General features: G+C 45.2%; 1 protein-coding gene across 1 annotated transcript in view; it reads left to right on the forward strand.

Annotated features, from left to right (window-relative positions):
• Positions 1-20,956, forward strand: part of LOC137433128 (paired box protein Pax-5) — a 415,587-nt gene extending 394,631 nt beyond the window's left edge. Inside the window, exon 11 of the mRNA XM_078783329.1 lies at positions 20,110-20,956. Within this exon, the coding sequence (XP_078639455.1) occupies positions 20,110-20,177 (68 nt within the window). The 3' untranslated portion in view covers positions 20,178-20,956. The remainder of the gene's footprint in view (positions 1-20,109) is intronic.
• Positions 20,957-23,749: the final 2,793 nt, after the last annotated feature.

A 23,749-nucleotide genomic window follows, 5' to 3' on the forward strand; every position in this document is an offset into this window, starting at 1 on the left:
ATCATATACTTCTGATATACAATCCAATTTTGTGCTTCTGATAATGGATTTGTGTCAGCAAGGTAATCATCAAGCGTCTCCTCTGGAATGCCAGTGTTACTCATAGAAGGACGACAGCATGAGGACAAAAGCCTAATAAATTACTTTCCGATTTATAAATGTACAACTCCACTTGTAAGATAATAAAACATGTTGCACACTACAATCATCTATGCAGACAGCACAGGGCCAGGCAACTACAGGTAATTTCTAGGGGAATTAATTACAAATTAAAAGAGGTAGTGTTAACAATGTACAGGAATTTAATAAGGCCTCATCTAGAATATTGTTTTCAGTTTTGGTCACCACATCTGAGGAAGGACATAGCTACCATAAAGAGGGTCCAATGTAGAGCAATTCGGTTGATACTGGAGCTAGCTGGAGTCATCTATGAGTAACAGCTGGAGGAGGAGACAGAACTTTACACGTTACAAAGGAGGAAATTATGAGGGGATCTGTTGGAGATGTTTAAAATAATGAAGGGCATAGAAAAAATAAATACAGGAAAGCTTTTCAGCAAAATAGACACTGATAGAACCAGGGGCATAGCTTGAGAGTGAAGAAGGTGAGAGCTATGACGACATTAGAGAGTTGTAATAATTAACTACACTCAGAGTAGTTAATGCATGGAATGTTCTCCTGGGAAAGGTAATGGCCATAAAGATGGTAGATAGCTTTAAACCGGAACTGGATTGGTACCTAGAAGCATTGGGAATAAATGGGTACAATGACATTGGGAGAAATGTGTGGGCATGATGTGCCCGATGGCCTCCTCCTGCCTTGAACTTCCTTGTATTTACTTGGATTAATGACACAAGCGTTCCCTTTGCTTGAAAGTTTTCTGGCATCTCTTTTTAAAATTACTTTATACAAGAGTGAGGCTCATGCAAATCTCTTAAGAATAGAGACAGATTTTGTACTTTCTCAGTCCAATTCTTCTTTATCCTGAAAACCTCTTACCAAACCACAAACCAGGTTCACACGATCCACCAGCAATCCCCTTCTGGTGAAGCTCCCAAAATCCAAAATCACTGCTCACCTCTACTTATTTTCCCTCTTTTTCCCAAACCTGTGAAACCAACTTCTACATCCTCTTCAATCTCAACCTTCCCTCCAGGTTGTCAAGACAGCTGTTCACTACCATCTCAAATCATCAACCATCCATCAACCATCAACCATCAACCATCAGACCGACTGGACAACCCTCCCATCCACTTTCTGAATAATCCTCTCAAAGAAGTTCTGTCACTCAAGCTTTTGGGTCTCACTATCTGCCATGATCTTTCCTGGGAAAACCACATTTCAAATCTGGCCTCCAAAGCCAGTCGCCGACTGGGCATCCTCCGTCGTGCGAAGTCCTTCCTTGGCACACCTGAGCTCCTCACCACATACAAGGCTTTCATCCGCAGCTCAATGGAATACTGCTCTCTCCTCTGGGCTGGTGCTCCTGCCTCACACCTAGCTCGTCTTCACGCTGTTGAAACCAAAGCATTCAGAATCATTGGAATCTCCCGCGATGAAGCTAACTCCAAGGGCCTCTCACTCACTCACCGCAGGCAGGTTGGTGGTCTTCCGTCTTCTACCGACTCCTCTCTGGCCTTGCCCCCACCAGCTCTCTCTGGGCTCTGTCCCGCAAATATTCCTACAGGTCGCACAAGATCTGCCTGCAACCCTCTTATGGTTAAACTGCCAAAATCAAGACTCTCTGCTCACCTTCACTCCTTCATTCCTCTTTTCTCCCGCCTCTGGAACAAACTCCCTCACTCTCTTCAATCCCACTCCACCCTCCAGGTCTTTAAAACAGCTGTTCACCACCATCTCTTATCTTCCCCCATCCAAAACCTTGATCTTTTCTATCCCCGCTAATTTCACCCCAATTCCACTTTTTTGAAATACCAACTTCTGTCTTGGAAGTCCTTGGTGTCCTTGTGTTTTATACTTCTCCCACCCGCTCCCCCCCTCCCCACGCCTCCTCCCCCCAAGCCCTCTCCCTCCCACACATCTCCCTGCTCTTAAATGTTGTGTGCTCTCAAGTGTTTGTGTGCTTCCCCTTCTCTTGTCTTCCGCTCCTTCCGCTTCCGCTCTTTTTATATATTTTGTTTGTCTGGTTGATTTGTTTGTGAAGTAAATGTCAGCTCTTTCACGAGCCTCGATTCAGTATACAAAAAAATAAATAAAAATAAATCCAAAACATGATCTTTTCTACCCCTGTTAAAACACCCCTACCCCTCTCCCACAACTTTTCAGTTTTTCCTTTCCGAGAGTTTGCTTCCGTTTCTATCTTATCCACCCCCTGCATATCTCCCCTATCCGTCATCCTTACCCGTGCCCTTTGTTGTCCGTCTCTGTCTATTTTGTCCCTTGGCCCTGCTGTTTATGTTTCCCTCTCTCTCCACTTTTCCTTTTGTTTTGTGTCATCCTGATCCATTCCATGTTCTAGCTCTTCCATAAGCCTTGACTGTATACAAAGAGGTTATTGAACCTGAAAACTTTGCACAGATCTCAATGACGTTCAATAAATAATTCCTGCTTTAGAACAATGAAACTTCATCCAGATATGCCATACAAGATAACCTGGTCCCAGCAGACCCTGGAATAAATAAACCACCCAACCAACAATTATAGCCTAGGAACCCCAATACAAATGTTGTGACAATGAAAAGGAGGAAGAAGCCCATTGTTTGAGTAGAGCATAATATTAATACTCTCAGAGCAGACTAATAACAAGATGACTCCACATTTTGTCATACATTACTCACATCACACTGGCAGGCAGACAGCAGTTGTGTCACTCTCTACTTATAATGGGGTTGGCTGAAGAACGAGTTGACAATGAAAAACTTTTTTTTTTTAAACAAAACAACAATTGACTGACAGTGGGCAAGGGGAAAACAGTTGCAAATGATCAGCAAGGGAATGAACAAAAAAGAAAAGAGGAGGGAAAGAGAGGAAACACACTAACCTGTAAATAAGAGGGTTGGCTTATGTTAGGTAGAGTTCATGGGGTAGAAAAGATTGTGTGTAGGGATTGGGAATGACATGATATGAGAGTGCAATGCCTGCTTGAAGTCCTGGAGGGAAGAATGGAATTGAAGAACCTCAGGAAGGCTGTCCCACAAACGGAAGAAAAAGAGCAACAAAAGAACTGAGGTGTACAGTAAGCCTGGATTTTGAGAATTTAATCAGGAGGGAGTTATTGGAAGAATGCAGCATCCTGGATTTGCTTGAGAGAATTGGAGGGCTGAGAGAGCATAAAGAGCTAGCTCCCTCCACAATGGAGGAGAGGCTTAAAAAAACAAAACAGAGATACCGCTGAAGTAGTAGGAGAATGTTGGTTCAGAGACTGACACCCGAAAAACAGAGATACCGCTGATCTGTCTACGATGTGACATCAACAGGGTCTTATGCTTTGGCCACATTGTGGGAGATTTCAATAATGTTAATGACTTTAGATTCCACATATTCCATGAGAAAAGACTAAACCTCTTCAAGTTGGCTGACCATCAGAATTGATATGTAGATTTATTTGACCTTGACCATCCTTCCAGGGTGACAGGATGAGACTGTGAAATTTGCCAGGATTGAAAGACATGTTCCATTTATCAGACCAGCATCTAAACAATTCACTATCAGCAGAAAGTGACACAGGTGCTATTTGCCTGTTAATGGGGTCAGAATACTGCATGACATCATGTGGAGCAATCTGCGAAAAAGAAGAGTGGGGTTTCCAGAGGTTTGGAGAGGTCATTTTGGTAGATGTGAAACAAGACTGGACCCAAAAAAGGAAAAGGCACTCCAACCTCAACCAGGAGAGGCAAGGCTAGGAGAGGAAAGGAGTGGGTTCCATTGATTTCATTGATACATTAGGACAGATCTTGAGACTTACCAGTTAGGACTGTGCGTATATGTGATGATGAGTCTTCCCATGTCCTTGCTCCCACCCCATCTCCTTGTTTTTTTTTATTTGCCTATTTATTATACTCATCGTTTTAAGCAGATAAGGCTTCTGTGGCAGTTTCATTGACTTAAAGATACAATCTGAGGCTCACACCGATGGTTAACCACCTTTAGAGGCCATTTTTCCCCGCAAGCGGGGGTTGGCCTTTTTCGGGAACCGTGGTTGTTGTTGTTTTTCGGTCCCCTTTTTGAAGCAATGTTTTACGGCCGGATGCCCTTCCTGACGCCAACCCTTTTTGCCGCCTTTAACGACAAACAGGGAATTACCAGTGAACTGGTCCTCAATTAGCCGACCTCGGAAGGATGACAGGCTGAGTCAACCCCCCTGGCGTTAATTCAGCGATCGACCGGGATTCGAACCCAGGATCCTAGGATCCTAAGCTGGCACCCTAGCCGCTAGCCCAACACCAGCTCACACCGATGGTTAAAGTACAATATCTTCCCAACCATGCAAAATATCCTCACCATCCTCCAATTCAGCGCATCTGGATTGTGACTTTCAGCATTCCATGATCACCAAACCTCATAAAACAAAAGCTCTGAGGTGGTGTGCAGTCCTTGTGAGTCTCCCATTTCCCCTAAAAGTCAAATAAAAAAGGAGTATTATCAAATACCAAATCAAATGAATTTCCACCTGGCAAAGCTAAAACATAGTCAAAATGAGAAACTGAAAAACTCAACTTTTCATGAGCACAAGCTGGCAAAACTGATAACTATCTCGATTTTTGAAACCCTCATGTTATTCCAAACCACACAACATTATTTTTTGGCACAACAATGGGTTGCACTCATGAGACATCAACCCATGAGGCTTCTCCTGTATACAAGTGGCAGGGGAAATGAGTATAGACAAAAGATCGCTGTCTGCAGATGCAGGAAAAACTTGTTCAATCTTCCAACTAGAAGCTAAACTTGAAGGAGGACAGCTCAATGTCATTTAATAACACAATTAACAGCTTTAGCAGAATAAACAGATCCAACGCAAGAGGTGCCATTTCAAGTAGGGAATGATGATGCCTCACAATCCATTACCTTTGTTTCAGAATTGAATTACTCAAAATCCAGAACATTCTGTGACTTCCCAACTCACTCAGTGATCCAAGAAAATCTCAAAGTAACCAGAGTTTGTGGTGTAATGGTTGGAGTGTCCACTCCAATTCTGGGAGGTCGGTGGTTCAAACCCCGGCAGTCATACCAAAGACTTTTTTAATGGTGCGTGCTGCTTCCTCTCTTGACGTTCAGCATTTAAAATGATAAAAGCATGGACAATCCCCGTAGGTTGGCAGAGATGGGGAGGAGAAAATTCCTCCTTAGGAAATGCCCCACTGAGTAGGGTGAGAAAGGCAGCGCCATTGTTGTGGCGGAGCTGATACCCAGAGGGCCCGGGGGAGTGACGGCACTTCCCCCAAACTCAGTGGCTGTGTTTGTCTCGTCTAATAGTCCTGTGTCGTGTTTCGTCTGTATGTCCATGTGTGCGTGAGATGTGTAAATCGCAGCTCCATTATGAGCCTTAGATCTTGGATATAAAATATATATTTAAAATACTACCTCTCACAGAAGCATCAATGCCCAAATCCACTTTCATACAGTGCATTCAGAAAGTTTCAGACCCCTTCACTTTTTTCACATTTTGTTATGTTGCAGCCTTATGCTGAAATCGTTTAAATTCATTTTTCCCTCATCAATCTCCACTCAATACTCCATAATGACAAAGAGAAAACAGGATTTTAGAAAGTTTTGCAAATTTATTAAAAAGAAAAAACTGAAATATCACATTGACATAAGTATTCATACCCTTTGCTATGACACTTGGAATTTAGCTCAGGCACCTCCCATTTCTCTTGATCATCTTTGAGATGTTTCTACACCTTGATTGGAATCCACCTGTGGTAAATTCAATTGATTGGACATGATTTGGAAAGGCACACACCTGTCTATATAAGGTCTCACAGCTGACAATGCATATCAGAGCAAAAACCAAGCCATGAGGTCGAAGGAACTGCCTGCGGAGCTCAGAGACAGGATTGTGTCAAGGCACAGATCTGGGGAAGCCTACAAAAAAATTCTCTGCTGCATTGAAGATTCCCAAGAGCACAGTGGCCTCCATAATTCTTAAATGGAAGAAGTTTGGAACAACCAGTACTCTTCCTAGAGCTAGCCGTCCGGCCAAACTGAGCAATCGGGGGAGAAGGGCCTTGGTAAGAGAGGTGATCAAGAACCCGATGGTCACTCTGGCTGAGCTCCAGAGATCCTGTGTGGAGATGGGAGAAACTTCCAGAAGGACAACCATCACTGCAACACTCCACCGAGCTGGGCTTTATGGCAGAGTTTATTCATATGACTGGGCAGGGTATGAATACTTATATCAATGTGATATTTCAGTTTTTCTTTTTAATAAATTTGCAAAATTTCTAAAATCCTGTTTTCTCTTTGTCATTATGGGGTATTGAGTGTAGATTGATGAGGGAAAAAATGAATTTAAACGATTTCAGCATAAGGCTGCAACATAACAAAATGTGAAAAAAGTGAAGGGGTCTGAATACTTTCTGAATGCACTGTAGATACCATTTTATCATAGCCAAAGCAGCAGCTATACTCAACCTAGTATTATCTGACAAATTGTCACTCAATGTAATTTATAAGAAGGACAAAACAATCTGAAACTGGTAAAATAAATTCCTGACAAAGACAAAGTATATCAGGAATGCAGGATTGCTGAAAGTACAAACATCTTTACTGGAAACGACAGTAAGAAGCAAGGATAAAATTAAAGCAGCTGGAAAAATAAGTTAAATAACAAGGCAGCTGAAAAAGAATTAAACAAAAAGACCAGAAAAGACAAACAAACAGCCGCTGCATATCGTCACAAGCAGAGTCTCAGCACAGTCCCAGAGGTCCAATTGACTATCCTGAAGCAATTATGTGCCGTAGCCCTGAAGGTCCAATTGACTTTCTCGATGTGATTCGATCACAAGACTTAGTTGAGTGATGAAACCTTTCTGATGCTTGTTCCCCTCTTTTGCTTTACTTATAATGTCACCTATTTACCATGGACTTGTGAAAATGAAGCACACAGCCAGCACGTTCACAACCAGAATGGCGCTCAGTAGAGCGCATACCTCTGCCAGGCCGAACCACAATTGAATCGGCTTATTGTCACCTACCCAACTCATCCACCAAGTTTTGTAATAACCCACCTGTTGTGGAAAACCAATCAGGTCCACACAACTTTAGTCCAACGGGTTGGTTTAATTGCATTTATACACAAAGAATTAAGTTAAGCACCCCCCCGTTTTTTTTACAACCTCGCACATTACAAGTTTGTTGTCGTCAAAACAGTGTAATATACCCATGATATTGCTATATTTTCTGGAGAAGTGATATTATGGTCACATAAAAACATAACAATCATGCCGTTTCAATATTTTATTCTGAATAATTTAAGGTGAAATTTTTTGGGAATTTTAGGCATATTTTCACCTCAATTTAAGTATGGAGCTATAGGTCCATCACGGACAGTGTGGATGACGTTTATGTTTTCTAACGTACAGTCATTGTTCTGAGAAGACCTCTAGCGATCTTTGCGTCAATAACGTGTGTAGGACCCACGTGATCGGATCACTGACTCAACCCTACGTCTCATAGACCCTGTAAGCCGTCGTATGCGTTGCTGTGGCAGGTTGTTCCATTCCCGATGTAATGCACGTTCCAATTCATCCAGATTGGCTATTGGAGGGACCATCTTCGCAATTTGTCGTCCCAACATGTCCCAAACGTGCTCGAGGGGGTTCAACCTGCCACAGCAACGCATACGACGGCTTACAGGGTCTATGAGACGTAGGGTTGAGTCAGTGATCCGATCACGTGGGTCCTACACACGTTATTGACGCAAAGATCGCTAGAGGTCTTCTCAGAACAATGACTGTACGTTAGAAAACATAAACGTCATCCACACTGTCCGTGATGGACCTATAGCTCCATACTTAAATTGAGGTGAAAATATGCCTAAAATTCCCAAAAATTTTCACCTTAAATTATTCAGAATAAAATATTGCAAACGGCATGATTGTTATGTTTTTATGTGACCATAATATCACTTCTCCAGAAAATATAGCAATATCATGGGTATATTACACTGTTTTGACGACAACAAACTTGTAATGTGCGAGGTTGTAAAAAAACGGGGGGGGGGGTGCTTAACTTAATTCTTTGTGTATAGATCATAACATCATCCTTTAAAGTAGAAAATACAATAAGTATACGATGTGACATCACATGGGTCCATTCATCTATCTATAATTCCAGTAATCTCTGTGTGTGTGTGTGTGTGTGTGTGTCTGTGTGTGTGTTTGTTTGTTTGTCTGTGACCGCTGTTTCTCGACAACCACGGGTCCGATATACTTGCAACTTGCCAGGTATATTGCTGGGGACCCGAGGATGTGCCTTTTCAAGGTTTGAAATTAATCGGACAAATAGTTACCGAGCTATGTCCAAAAAACGATTCAACCAATCAGAGAGCAGCGAGCTATCACGTGTGCCGAACGTGGCGAACAGACTCTGCCTCGGACGGCACATTTGAGAGCGTATTCATTTATTTCACGTTGGCAAACTATGTTGGCGTTAAACTATGTTTTAAAACTAATTAAAACTAATTTGCGATTCTTTCGCTTTCCTGCGCGTTTGTGCACGCTATGGCGATTTCTTTACCAAACTCCGCAAGCCGTTCGCTTTGGACCAAACCATTTCATGTAAATAGAGGGGGGGGATTGTCACCGTACTCGCAAGCCGTTCGCTTTGGACCAAACCATTTCATGTAAATAGAGGGGGGGGATTGTCACCGTACTCGCAAGCCGTTCGCTTTGGACCAAACCATTTCATGTAAATAGAGGGGGGGGATATAATTTTAGATATATATATATAGTACGGGCATGCCCTAGTATCATTCAATGCAAGCAAGCTGGATATTCTATGCAGGCGTACCGTTAGCGAGTCTACCAGATGTAACATGTCACAGGAGAGGTCTCGGAGCACCGTTCGCAGCAGCGGGTCTTATAGTCACGCCCCTAGCGGTGTCAACGAGCAGCGAGCATCACCCCGGGTTCAGTACGAATACGATTTCACTACATTCTCCCCCCGTCAGAATTATACGGCAGTGCGGCTAGAAGCGAGTGAGCGTCAGCACGAACAGGGTGGAACATCAGTCGACCCAACCGTATCGGGCCGGGCGGCGAATTTCTCTGCCAGCACGCGTCCGAAATTCCCCGGGTACGGCATCACGTATCCCTGTGTCCCCGGCGTCGGAGGCGCCAACAGGGTCGGGTGACGAAGGGGGTAACTCCAAGTCGTCGGGCCCAGGTAGTCTCGGCGAGGGGAGGGTCGGTAGACTTTCGGCGATGGGAGCGTCGGGAGAGGCCATAGTCTCATAGATGGGTTCGATCGGTTCGTCCGATTCCCTACTTAGGTCGGCGACCCCGCAAGGGGCAAGGTGACGGACGGAGACAGTAGCCTCACGGCCATCAGTCGTCATCACACGAGCATGCTCAGGATTAGCCTGGAGAATCTGCACTTTGTCCACTAGGGGGTCGTACTTGCTCGCGCGAACCGCCCGTTTAAGGTAGGCCGGCCCGGGCCCAGCGAGCCAACTGGGCAAAGACCGTATACACCCCGAGCTCCTGGGGTGGTGGAAAAGTCGCTCGTGGGGAGTTTGGTTGGTTGCCGTACTCAGGAGAGCCCTGATCGAGTTCAACGCCGCAGGTAGCGACCAAGCCCATTTATCGAGGCCCCGGCCGAGGGTCCGGAGGTTGAGCATGACGGCCCTCCAGATAATCCCGTTGAAGCGTTCGATCTGCCCATTAGCCTGGGGTCTGTACGGCGTGGTGTAACTAGAAGCAATGTTATTTTGGAGCAGATAGCCGCACACCTCCTGAGACAAGAAGACCGCACCCCGGTCGGTATGGACATAGGCCGGGTAACCGAACATTGAGAACAAGTTCTGTAAGCATCGCATCACCGTGGCAGCAGTCATGTCCGCGCACGTATAAGCAAAGGGGAATCGCGAGTACTCATCAACGATAGTGAGCAGATGGCGAGAGCCGCTCGACACCGGCAATGGGCCCTTGAAATCCATCGCCAAGCGTTCCCACGGGCGTGTAGCCTTCACCAGAGTCCCCATGGGAGGGTTATAGAAACGCGGTTTGATTTCCGCGCAGATAGCGCAGTCGCGACAGATACGGCGGATATCGTCAATCGAGTATGGGAGATTCCCACACCGCACAAAATGAGGGAAACGCGTTACGCCGGGATGGCCCGCAGTGGCATGCAGCACCCGTAGGCCCTCCAAAGAGGTGATACCGGCACATGTAGCCGGTCGTGATAAGGCATCGGCGGCCTGGTTATCCTTCCCCGGGCGATATTTGATGGTGTAACAGAAGTCGGCGAGTTCGATACGCCAGCGAGTGATTTTCTCGTTCTTAATGCGCTGGGCGTGTAAGGTGTCGTACATGAACGCAACGCTTTGCTGGTCCGTGATGATTTGGAAGCTCCGCCCGAGTAAGTACGGGCGCCATCGCCGAATAGACTCGACGATCGCATACGCTTCCTTTTCAACGGACGAGTGTCTCCGCTCAGCGGTGGTAAGAGTCCGTGAAAAGAAAGCCACGGGACGCCCCCCTTGGGAGAGGGTCGCCGCGATGGCCTGATCCGAGGCGTCACTTTCGAGGACGAACGAGCCGCTCTCGTCGATTGTCGCCACGGCGGCTCAGGCGATGTCGGCCTTAAGGCCTTCAAAGGCCGTCAATGCGGCCGGACTCAGGGGGAAGGTGTCGCAGGCCACGAGGGGGCGAAGTTTCGCGGAGAAACTTTGCACCCATTTGGAGTAATGGGCGAACAGCCCAAGGCCGCGCTTCAGGGACGCCCGATCACAGGGAGGGGCCATGTCGAGCAAAGGTCGCAGACGCTCCTTATCCGGAGCGACAGAGCCATGGGTCACGGTGTACCCCAGAAGATCTATCGTGCGTAGGGAGTATTGGCACTTATCCTCGTTCATAGTTAAGTGATACCGCTGCGCGACCTCAAGGAAGCGCTTCAGATTAGCATCATGGTGCCCTTGGTCATATCCACAAACCGTAAGATTATCGAGGTAGACGAAAACATCGGTTAAGTGCTCCCGCGCAACGAGGTCATCCATGGCCCTCTGGAAACAAGCGACCCCGTTCGTTACCCCAAAAGGCAATCGCGTAAATTGGTACAACCGCTGCCCCGACTCAAATGCGGTATAGATACGATCAGCCCTAGAGATAGGGATCTGGTGGTACGCACTACGGAGATCGAGAGTGCTATAGACCGAATACTGGGACACCTGTTGCACTAGCGCGTCCATCCCCGGAAGGGGGTAGGCATCCAGCTGTGTAAAGCGGTTAATCGTTTGGGAATAGTCGATTACCATGCGTCTGCGATGGGCCTCGCTGCGCACCACCAAGACCTGGGCGCGCCACGGCGACCTACTAGGTTCTATGATGCCGTCTTTCAAGAGCTGAGCCGTTTCGTCCGCAATGAATTGCATGTCAGCGCGAGAGTAGCGTCGTGATTTCACCGCGACAGGGGTGCAGTCGGAGGTTAGATTGGGGAACAGCGAAAGCGGCTGGACGTCCATTTGCGCTAGGGCGCACACCGCAAGCGCGTCGTCCGCCCCCACAACAAGCGTGTCAGGCCCACCAAACTCCATTACCAGACGTCCATGCAGCTTAAGAAAATCGTGTCCTAACAGAATATCAGCACATAATGCGGGTAAAACCATAAGGTGTACATCAGGGAAAACCCGTCCCTTTAGCACGAGTTTCAATCGGCATTCCCCCTTCGTGCTGAGTCGAAGCCCCTGGGAAGCCATGAAGATCCGTCTCGTAGACCTCCAGATCCGCCATCCATGCCTGAGCACAAGTCGCTGGTCGATAAAACTATCCGTAGATCCTGTATCCACCAAGGCCCGAACACAATGGCCTTCGACCATGAGGGGAATAAGGGCTTGAGCCAGGCCAGACAAGGCTGCTGGGAGCAGGACTGAGCCCCCCGAATGGGTCGGACCAGCCTCGCGGGTGGATCCTACGCCAGCAGCAGTTTTGTGGTCGTGGCCGGAGTCTGCGTTGACCATGGGGAATCCATTAACGCCATCAGAGGGCTTTCCCAAGCATTCCGGTGTTTCGCGATTCAAAATCTGACAATTCTGACGGGAAAAGGCCTCCGTAGTATTTGAAATCGCCTTTTGACACTTTTGGCAGAAAAAGGCCTCCGTAGTATTCGAAATCGCCTTTTGACACTTTTGGCAGCAAAAGGCCTCCGTAGTATTTGAAATCGCCTTTGTCGGGGCGTGGGCCGCCGTTAGCTCGTGGACGACTCGAGGAGAACGTTCCGCTGGGGCTTGGCGAGGCTTCAAAGCCCCTTGCGTGGCCCGGAGTTTGGTCAAGGACACGTCATTTGTGCCCGATGGAGGATGAGACGGTGGTGGCTGTCCAGTGACGCCCGCCAAGGACGTCTGAGCGCCCAGGGGCCCGCAGAGAGGGGCCCTCCCCTTCGAAGTCGGGTAAGGCGCCGGGTGTCGGGCTCGGCTCGCGGGCTCCGCAATGAGCCCATTCAAGGTCGCCGCGCCCGCGCGACCGCGCGAGTCAATGAGCCGCGAGCCGCGTGCCGTTTTCCTGCACACTTTCGCGTAATGTCCCTTTTGCGAGCACAAATGGCATATAGCGTCTCGTGCCGGACACACGACCCGGGCATGACGTGGCCCCCCACAGAAAAAGCATGCGGCCCCGCGTAAGGCCTTGGGTCTGGTCGTAACGGCAGCCGTCAGGGCTGGGTCTTCCTCCGGAGCATCCCGGAGTTCAGCGAGCGGATCCGCGTCCTCGGCGGTAGCACTCTCTGGCCGGGCGTGTAGTGTGGTGCCCGCCAAGAGGCGCGTGCGATCATAGGTGTTTGATTGCATCCGCGCTTCGGTGTATACTGTCCCTTGCTCGAGTGCCGTAGCGAAGGTCAGGTCGGTCTTCTCTAAGAGTTTGAGCCTTAGTTCCTGGGAGGAGACCCCTGCAATGAAGGCATCTAAAAGACGATCATCCTGAGCCTGCGCGGGAGTCCGTGGCTCCCTGACGCTGTCCAGCAAGAGCTGCCGGAGCTCCTGGGCGTAGTGGTCCATCGCCTCGTTGGGTTGCTGACGTCGCGTTTGCAGCAAATATCGTGCATACACCAGGCTTTTTTCCTTTATGTACAGCCGTTTGAGCTCCGCGATGGAGAGGTCATACGTCGCGCATTGAGCGATAGAGTTGTACACCCGGTAGTCGATTTTTGAATGGAGAGTTGCTAGCTTCGCGGCAGCCGTCGGCGCGGTCTCAGGCTCATCAAAAAGATTCTCCAATGTTCTGAGCCCGTGCTTCAGCTGCAAGCCACCATCCGGGGCTTGCGGGTCGGCGCAGAATACGGACACCGTCAGCGTCTTGTTGCCAGCCATGTCGGTAGATCTTAAATGCAATTAAGTGTTGTGGAAAACCAATCAGGTCCACACAACTTTAGTCCAACGGGTTGGTTTAATTGCATTTAGATCATAACATCATCCTGTAAAGTAGAAAATACAATAAGTATACGATGTGACATCACATGGGTCCATTCATATCATTCAATGCAAGCAAGCTGGATATTCTATGCAGGCGTACCGTTAGCGAGTCTACCAGATGTAACATGTCACAGGAGAAGTCTCGGAGCAGCGTTCGCAGCAGCGGGTCTTATAGTCACGCCCCTAGCGGTGTCAACGAGCAGCGAGCATCACCCCGGGTTCAGTACGAATACGATTTCACTACACCACCCACAACCTCTTGAAATATCGTTTTTGGCCCTATCTCTCAATTGTGAAGAATCACTTTAAAGATTCTTGTATCCAGATCCGGATCTTCACAAATAGCGAATCAATTTGTTGCCACACATCCAACCTTTCCACCAAGTTTTGTCAGAATCCGTCCATAACATTTTGAGATATCTTACTCACAAACAGACAGACAAACAAACAAGAAAGATGTCGTGCATAGCACTGGACTTGCGAAATGCAAAAAACAATATGCTTCTTGGTTGATTGGTGAACCAATTAAATGACCCAATCTGCAAATTGCTTCGGCCAAGAGGTATCCATCATTGCTTCAGATATGAAATCTTTCCTCTTCTCCAATGGCTTGATCTCTGATCATCAATTTGGTTTCAGACCAGGTCACTCTACTCTGGACATGCTGCTTGTGCTGTCTCAACGATGGATGGAGGTCATCAATGCCAAACAGGAAATTAAAGCTGTCTCCCTCGACATATCACGTGCCTTCGATACGGTCTGGCACCCCGCTCTGCTCACCAAACTCTCCTCCTTTGGTATCCATGGAAATCTCCACGCATGGCTGGCGGACTTCCTCTCTAGTCATAGTCAACGTGTGGCCCTGAATGGGTTTCTCTCATCTCCTCTTCCTGTTCAGGCTGGAGTTCCCCAAGGCAGTGTTCTGGGTCCTGTGCTTTTTCTGGTCTTCATCAATGATCTCTCCGACTCTCTTGAAAATCCTCTCTATCTCTTTGCTGATGACTCCACTCTCTGCCGCTCCATTCCTCATCCCTCAGATCGGCAGTCTGCAGCCTCCTCACTCTCTGCAGGCCTGGACAAAATCACTGACTGGGCAAAACAAGTGGAACATGTCTTTCAATCCTGACAAATCTCACACTCTTACGATGTCTCTCCGAAAAGACCGACTGGACAACCCTCCCATCCACTTTCTGAATAATCCTCTCCAAGAAGTTCTGTCACTCAAGCTTTTGGGTCTCACCATCTGCCATGATCTTTCCTGGGAAAACCACATTTCAAATCTGGCCTCCAAAGCCAGTCGCCGACTGGGCATCCTCCGTCGTGCGAAGTCCTTCCTTGGCACACCTGAGCTCCTCACCACATACAAGGCTTTCATCCGCAGCTCAATGGCATACTGCTCTCCCCTCTGGGCTGGTGCTCCTGCCTCACACCTAGCTCGTCTTCACGCTGTTGAAACCAAAGCGTTCAGAATCATTGGAATCTACCGTGATGAAGCTACCTCCGAGGGCCTTTCACTTACTCACCGCAGGCAGGTTGGTGGTCTTTCTGTCTTCTACCGACTCCTCTCCAGCCTTGCTCCTCCAGCTCTCTCTGGGCTCTGTCCCACAAATATTCCTACAGGTCGCACAAGATCTGCCTGCATCCCTCTTATGGTTAAACTGCCAAAATCAAGACTCGCTGCTCACTTTCACTCCTTCATTCCTCTTTTCTCCCACCTCTGGAACAAACTCCCTCACTCTCTTCAATCCCACTCCTCCCTCCAGGTCTTTAAAACAGCTGTTCACCACCATCTCTTATCTTCCCCCATCCAAAACCTTGATCTTTTCTGCCCCCGCTAATTTCACCCCAAATCCACTTTTTTGAAATATCAATTTCTTTCCTGGAAGTCCTTGGTGTCCTTGTGTTTATACTTCTCCAACCTCCCCGCCCCCCCCCCTTCCCACGCCGCCTCCCCCCAAGCCCTCTCCCTCCCACACATTCCCGATGTCCCTGCTCTCAAATGTTGTGTTTATGTGCTTCCCCTTCTCTCCCCATCTTGTCTACCACTCCCCATTTTATATACTTTGTTTGTTTGTCTGTTTGATTTGTTTGTGTGATAAATGTTAGCTCTTTCACGAGCCTCGATTATGTATACGAAAAAAAAAAAAAAACTCAGAGTACTCAGCCTCTGGGTAGGTGGAGATTGCGCATTACTCGCTGAAAAAGCTATAGTCTGTATCTTGCAGGACGACTCCATGTAGATGTTTATGTGGTGTGTGCCAAAAGAGGTCTAATGGGACCACAAGTCAATGGGTCTAAGATGTCTTATGGGTGTAAAGGTCTAAAGGGTCTCAGTGGTCCAAGGGGTCAATAGGGTTATATAACGATCTTAAGCGGTCTAAGAGGTCTTCGGGGGTCTAAATATATAAACAGTAACTTCCAATGGTAGTTAGGCTCTCAGGGGTCAAAAGGGTCTGAAGAGTCAAAAAATCTTTTATTTCGCAAGTAACAAACAAACAAACAGGAGTGAATACATAACTTCCATCCATATTCAGTGTTGGAAGTAAAAATGTAAAAGAATGTAGGAATGGTCACAAAAACTAGAAGACCACTCCTTTTGCATCTTCAGATGTATAGGGCTGCTGAAAGTTTCCCAAGCTATTGGGCACAATCTTGGACAGGTTTCCACTCCAACACAGGATGCCCAAATGGCTCATTTTTCCCAGTAAGCTGGTGCTCATTTTGACATCCTTGGAATGACAGGTTGGGTCAACACGCCTGGTATTAATTACAAAGACATGACAGCGGCTTGAACTCACGACCCTGAGATCTCAAGCCAGCCACCTTAACCGTTAAGCCAACACCAGCCTTACAAAAAACTGGAAACAACCATTATTCAATGGAAGATATAGGAATGGTTTCACATGATAATTTATTGTGGCCATCCCTATCTTGTTTACAGTGCCTTCAGAAAGTATTCACACCCCTTGACTTTTTCACATTTGGTTGTGTTACAGCCTGAATTAAAAATGGATTCAATTGAAATTTTTTGTCACTGATATACCTTTAATACCACATAATGTCAAAGTGCAATGCTTTTTTTTAGAATTCTTTTACAAAATAATTAAAAATGAAAAGCTGAAATGTCCTGAGTCAATACGTATTGAACCCCTTTGCCATGACAATAAATTAAGCTCAAATGCATCTAATTTCTTCTGATCATCCTTAAGATGTCTCTACAACTTGATTGGAGTCCACCTGTGGCTAATTCAATTGATGGGACATGACTTAGAAAGAAACACACCTTTCTATACTGTATAAGGTCCCACAGTTGACATTGCATGTCAGAGCAGAAACTCGAGAATGAAGTCCAATAAACTGTCTGTAGAACTCCAAGATAGAATTGTGAGAAGGCACAGATCTGAGGAAGGGTATAAAACAATTTCTAGAGTGTTAAAAGTTTCCAAGAGCATAGTAAGCTCCATCATTAGGAAATGGAAAGAATATGGAACTGCCCAGACTTCCTTGAGCTACTCTTCCAACCAAACTGAGCAACCTGGCAAGAAGGACCTTGATCAGGGAGGTGACCAAGAACCCAATAATCACTCTGACAGGACTACACAGTTCTTTGGCTGAGATGGGAGAACCTGCCGGAAGGACATCAGTCTCTGCAGCACTTCATAAATCTCGGCTTTATGGGTGAGAGGCCAGATGGAAACCACTTCTGTTTGCAAAAAGGCATGTGAAAGACTGAGAGCTTATGGCAAAATATTTCTGTGGTCTGATGAGACGCGAATTTAAATATTTGGCCTGAATGCAAAGTGCTATGTCTGGCAGAAACTGAGCACAGCTCATCACCCATCTAACATCATCCCTACCATGAAGCACTGTGGTGGCAGCATCATGCTATGGGGATGCTTTTCAGCGGCAGGGATTGGGAGATTTGTAAGGATAGAGGGAACAATGAATGGAACCAAACACAGGCAAATTCTTGAGCAGAACCTGTTTCAGAGTGCAAAAAAAACATGAAAAGTCCGTGAGTAGCCCAGCCAAAACCTCGACTTGACTCCCATTGAGAATCTGTGGAAAGACTTGAAGATCCCGACACCCCCCATCCAACTTGACAGAGCTTGAGAGAATCTGCAAGGAATAATGGGAGAAACCTTGTGTGTGTCACCATTTGTTTGTCGCCATTTTTCTCAGAGATGGCTGAACAGATATGCGTCAAATTTGAGAGGTTCATCAGTGAGTGCCAGTGAGTGTTTCAGGACAAAAAAATTTTTTTAACATTTTGAAAAAAAAAGTTGGATTTTTGGGGGATTTAATTTTAATCGCTTTATCGTACCCAAGCCTGTGTAGCGATTTGAAAGGTAATATTAAATGATCCCTGATCCCATTCCTTAGTGGGTGTAGGGAAGTGTTTTAGGCCCCACAAAAAATAGACCGGGCAACACCAGGTACCCCTGTTAGTCTTATATATATTGTAAACCATGGTGTCTGTCCGTACATTCGTCTGTCTCAAGTTTGCGGTGACCACTTCTTTGAAAAGCGTTTGAAAAAGCTGCTGATTGATTATTTTGCATTTTCATTTCAATTTTCTTGTTGAAATATGGTCAGTCACTTTATTCTCCCTTCTAATAATCTTTAAAATCAACACTGAAGATGGGTACTTTTGCTTGCTTTTACCATCACTGGGGATTGGTATTTTTGCTCGTAACAATATAAAGGGAGAATGTATTGACACTGGGGGAACAGTGAAAATCAACTTCAACAATGGTATAATAAAAATATAACAATACTAGAAAGGCACTCGGTAGAGCGCATACCTCTGCCAGACTGAACAGTTACGTTTTGTATCCCAATGATAGGCTGGATCTGCATCCGCATCTGAACCAAAATCAAATCGATTTGTTCTCGTCACATACCCAACTCATCCACCAAGTATTGTTATTATCCGGACACAACCTTTTGAAATATCATGCTGTATATCGTTTTTGGCCCCCTCTCTTAACGGTGAAGAATCAATTTTAAAAATTATTATTGGATCTGGATCTACACCAAAATCTAATCAATTCATCCTTGTCTACCAAATGTAATCGGAATCCATCCATACATTTTTTAGATATCCTGCTCACAGATAGCCAGACAGACAGACAGATGGGTGAAAACACAACCTTCGTCCACCTTCAGTGGCAGAGGTAAAATGCTATTATAGAACACTAGAGCAATGGGAAGAGTAGTGCCAAACTTTGTACGTTATATGTAAAAGAGAGAGAGAGAGAGAGAAAGAGAGAGAGAGAGAAAGAGAGAAAGAGAGAAAGAGAGAAAGAGAGAAAGAGAGAAAGAGAGAGAGAGAGAGAGAGAGAGAGAGAGAGAGAGAGAGAGAGAGAGAGAGAGAGAGAGAGAGAGAGAGAGAGAGAAGAGAGAAAGAGAAAGAGAGAAAGAAAAAGAGAAAGAGAAAGAGAAAGAGAAAGAGAAAGAGAAAATGAAATAAAAGGTATATTGTTAGTCATAATGAAAGACCTTATTCTGCAAGGCATAAATTTGGCTGAATTACAAGTAAATGGCAAAGTAAAGTATTGTTCCCTTAATGGAACCGCAGGGTAACTCCACAGGGTAAGTCCATGTGTTGAAGAGCATGCATGTGTTAATGTGGCAATAGTTTGATGCTGTATAATGAACTAAGCATGATGGAAAAATAAATTATATGTATGTATGAAAAATAAATCTCGACAAAAGAGGCCCCCATGATGCCTCCTGATATTCTTATTTATATATAGATATATATACATACCATACACATATATATGAGAATATGAATTTTTATTTCAGTTATTTTTAACTGTTAGTGACAAATACATCATTGAAATGTGAAATAACAAATAGTTTTCAAATGTCATGCTTTTTCAACGTCTCAAAATATTTCATTTGAAATGAAAGAACCATGCTGATTCAAATCTGCAGCTTGGAATGGAAGCATATGTTCATTTTGGATGTGGCTGGAGTGTTAATATTATACGACTGCTTCAGTTTCATACAATTTATTACTTTGATGCAGTATCAATGTCACATCATGTTCAGTGGTTTATGATATACAAGTACTGAAGAACATAAGTTATGGGTTCTAAATTCAGGTTAAAATTGCATATTTCTATCATGCTTTTATTCTAAAACACAAACAAACGCAAACAGAATGGTGGTGGATACTTTGAGACTTGGGAGGGCTCCGTTCCACCTTCTGAAACTCGCATATGGAGATAACGACCAAGGACACACACGGACACACACACACACACACACACACACACACACACACACACACACACACACACACACAGACACACACACACACACACACACACAGACACACACACACACACACACACACACACACAGTTTTGTGATATGAAACTGCATGGTATCTATCATTTTTAGCACACAGTTGTTCATCAATATTTAAAGTTGTTCAATGTATTGCTTGTTCTTGCCATTTTTTTGTGAGTTGTGGAAGCAACCATGACTTTTTTTCTGATAACTTTCAGGTTCCCCTTATTATTATAGTACCACAGCTCGGGGCCCTGCCACTGCTGCAGCCTATGACCGCCACTAGTTATCATGCTGACTGCTTCAGCTTATAGTCTGAGGCCTACGGCATGCATTACATTCAAGCATGATCATCGCCGAGGCCGCAGACGAGCTGCCAGCATCTGGGATGCCAATGCAACTGAAGGAGATCGGCTGGCCTGCTTCGCTCGGCCAAAGAGGCCCCAATGCTGCCTCCTGATATCAGTACAATAACAGGATTCAGATTTATACACATTTTCTCTCACATGTGGCTTAAGATGAAGGCTACATTGTGCCTCCCCAAAAGAAATGCACCAATGTTATCAAGCTCCCAGTGCTGTGTGGGACCTGAAGAATACAGAATTTGGAGTTGTGTTTTGAAGGAACCCGGAACATTGAAGTAAAGACCCGACACCTCACCGGTGCCAGATCTGCAAAATTGATCGACTGACGACCAACCGGTTGAGATGTTGAAGGTACCCACTTTCCATGGTGGGAGGAACGGTGAAATCTTCTCTCCTGCACTCAAGAAAAAGCATGTTGACCTGTTGCATTTCCCCAAGCCTCAGACATTGTACTTACTCCATCTCCCAAGCGAAAACAGGTTTTGGAAAATCATCTAAGTCTAAAAAGAATCTTTTGTACAGCAATGGAGTATTTTAAGGCAATGGTTTTATTTGTGGTCATCATGCAAAAGACCAGAGACTCTGTATCGAGAAAGTAATTCAGAGATGCTGTGCACCCATCATTTGCTCTAAACCCCCTCTGCTGGCTTTGCTTCGCCAATCTGTCAAATGAATACAGTGCTAACGGAAGTCTCTTGAATCATAGTCCTGGCAGACTTTCCTTCACAAGAACACCATCTCAGAGATTGAAATGATTGTAACATGTCTTCTGATGTGTATGTATGTATAATATACCGTGAAATGGGGTGAATAGGGACACAAACTGAAAAAAGTTCGGAAACCTTTTTCGGTGAAAATTGATAACCATACTGATTTGTTGATATTTGGGTTGAAAGTGTTCTCTTGTTTTTTTTAAAAGCAACTTATAGTCCCTATTAACCCCATATATGGGTTAAATAGGAATAAATAGGATTTTTATGGCTGTCCCTATTCACCCCGTTTTACAGGTGAATACGGACAGTCACTAATATAAAATAATAATCAAGAAATAGGGACAGTTTGGAGAAACCTTTTATCCCATATTTTTTTTCATTGGCACCGTGGTTTATATTATGGGTGCATATTATGTGCATCCATCTGAGCTATCAATTTAGCAATAAGTTGGAAACTCAGGATTGTTTCTTGATTATTATTTTTTTGTATTAATGACCGTCCCTATTCACCCGTAAAACGGGGTGAATAGGGACAGCCATAAAAATCCTATTTATTCCTATTTAACCCATATATGGGGTTAATAGGGACTATAAGTTGCTTTTTAAAAAAACAAGAGAACACTTTCAACCCAAATATCAACAAATCAGTATGGTTATCAATTTTCACCGAAAAAGGTTTCCGAACTTTTTTCAGTTTGTGTCCCTATTCACCTTGCTGTCCCTATTCACCTTGCTGTCCCTATTCACCTTGCTGTCCCTATTCACCTTGCTGTCCCTATTCAACCCATTTCACGGTATATAAATATATACAGTATTTACATACATACATACATATAAACTTACTGCTCCTGAAAAGCTTACTTTGCTTTGGCAGTGAAAGTGAATGTTGGAGAAAAAAGAAAAGTGTCATTCAGTTTCAATCATGCCTTTGCACGCACGTGTTTCTGATAAGAAAACGTTTTCGTAAATCAAACATCACTGAGGGAAAACATGCACTGATGTAAGGACAAAAAAACAACAACAACAAAAAAGCCTTCGCATTTTCATCTGAGCTGTTTGTGGGATCACAAAAGCCTGAAAGTAACGGCCAGAGTCAGCCCATAGCTTTTGCAGTTCGCACTTCTTCAAATTCACCAAGTTGGCAGCAGCCCCTCGCTTAAGGAAGAATCCTTTCATCGCATGAAGGAAAATCTCCAATCAACAAATCATGTACATTGCACTTTAGCACAGGAGACGAGAATTCAATTTCGACCTTTGTTTCCGACGCGGTGTTTTGAGCTCCAAAAACCACAATTGATTCTCACTCGGATCATGTCCGCACGCACGTGAACCGGGGCACAGGTCGAGAAATCCCATTTTGCCACGTGTCGGGAATTAGCACAGGCAGGCCGCGGCCTCCGGTATCATGGAGATATGCAAATGGGACGCGTTGCGTGTGTCGTTGCGTGGTGTCGTTAAAACACTCCTGCTGCAGGACTTTGGCACACCCCGGCATGATTGAAATAGACATGACAAGACTTTAATAGCTTTTTAGACAAATCGTCCCTTTGGCTCTCTCCGCACACATCCTTATCTCTCTTTCTGTCTCTCCCTAGGAGGAAAGACAAATGAGTTTTTTGGGTAAATGAGGTCGTAATGGTCCCTCTCTTGCCATCCCTGAGGAGAGTTTCAGCCACGGGCCTGCCCATATAAATCTTCCTCCCTGGACATTTTCATAATAGGTTTTCCAGTTCCCAGCGCTCTCTGCTGCTACAGTCACTCATGGGCCAGACAGAGGGTGTTAAAACTCCAGTGCGAGCCATCCGGATTTCCGCACAACACTCCCCCCTCCGCCCCCTTTAACCCCACACCCACTTTCCCCGCTTCCCCCAGCATTGCCCTCACCTTACACGCACACCTTCAGCCCCAACAATTACTCATTCTCTGCAACAAAAAAGGCGCAAAAAAAGAAAAGAAAGAAAACCTCTGCACCGCTATATCTTTAATGAGCAGCACAAAAATGGACGACAATTGCAGGCATGAATGAAATTGTTAAATGATGCGGCTCCGATTGTGTTGCAGGAAACGGATTTTAGGCTCTACTTTCACATTCTATCAGTCCTTTTGAAGGAAATGATACTTTTATTTAAAATAAATAAATAAATAAAAACGACCTTAATAGTGTTTGCTGACATTTCACTTGGCGAAACGTTTCCCCATTTGGAAGGAAAGGAATTCACAACCCGCTTTCCGGACGTCTGACTTCACCTGGTTTCACGAGTCCGTTCGAACACGCATTGCAATTTGTCGCGTTGTTTTTGGAAGCAGTGGAAAAAGATTTAAAACAAAAAAAAACCTGAATGTACCTGTATACCTGTAAAACCACAGTTGCCAAAGATCTGGTTTTGTGTATAATTTTTTTGTTGTAATATGCAAATATGATTATCAGTATTATCGGTGGCAAAAAAAAAAAAACCATGGTGGAACCGAGATGGGATTTGTAACTTAATATGTAAACTTACGTCTCTTATTCCCGATGGAATTTGATATTTAACAGAGTTTTGCAATCATGAAGCATGGCTGAGTATTTAATGTTGTGGACTACTACTGTACTGTTGTCTTTTACAGCAGCTGGCTAGACCACTGTTTTGGTGTAAATATTCAAATACCACGGCCCTCAAAAGGCGGTGTTCTGGCCGGAACACGCTTTGATGGGATATTGTTGACCTTTTGTGCTTGATGACAGGGAATCGAGTAAAAAAAAGCATGGATCAAAATTGTTCAACTGTGAGATTAACTGT

Source organism: Myxine glutinosa, chromosome 8 (genome assembly GCF_964187855.1).
Source record: "Myxine glutinosa chromosome 8, kmMyxGlut1.1, whole genome shotgun sequence".
Lineage (NCBI taxonomy): Eukaryota > Metazoa > Chordata > Myxini > Myxiniformes > Myxinidae > Myxine > Myxine glutinosa.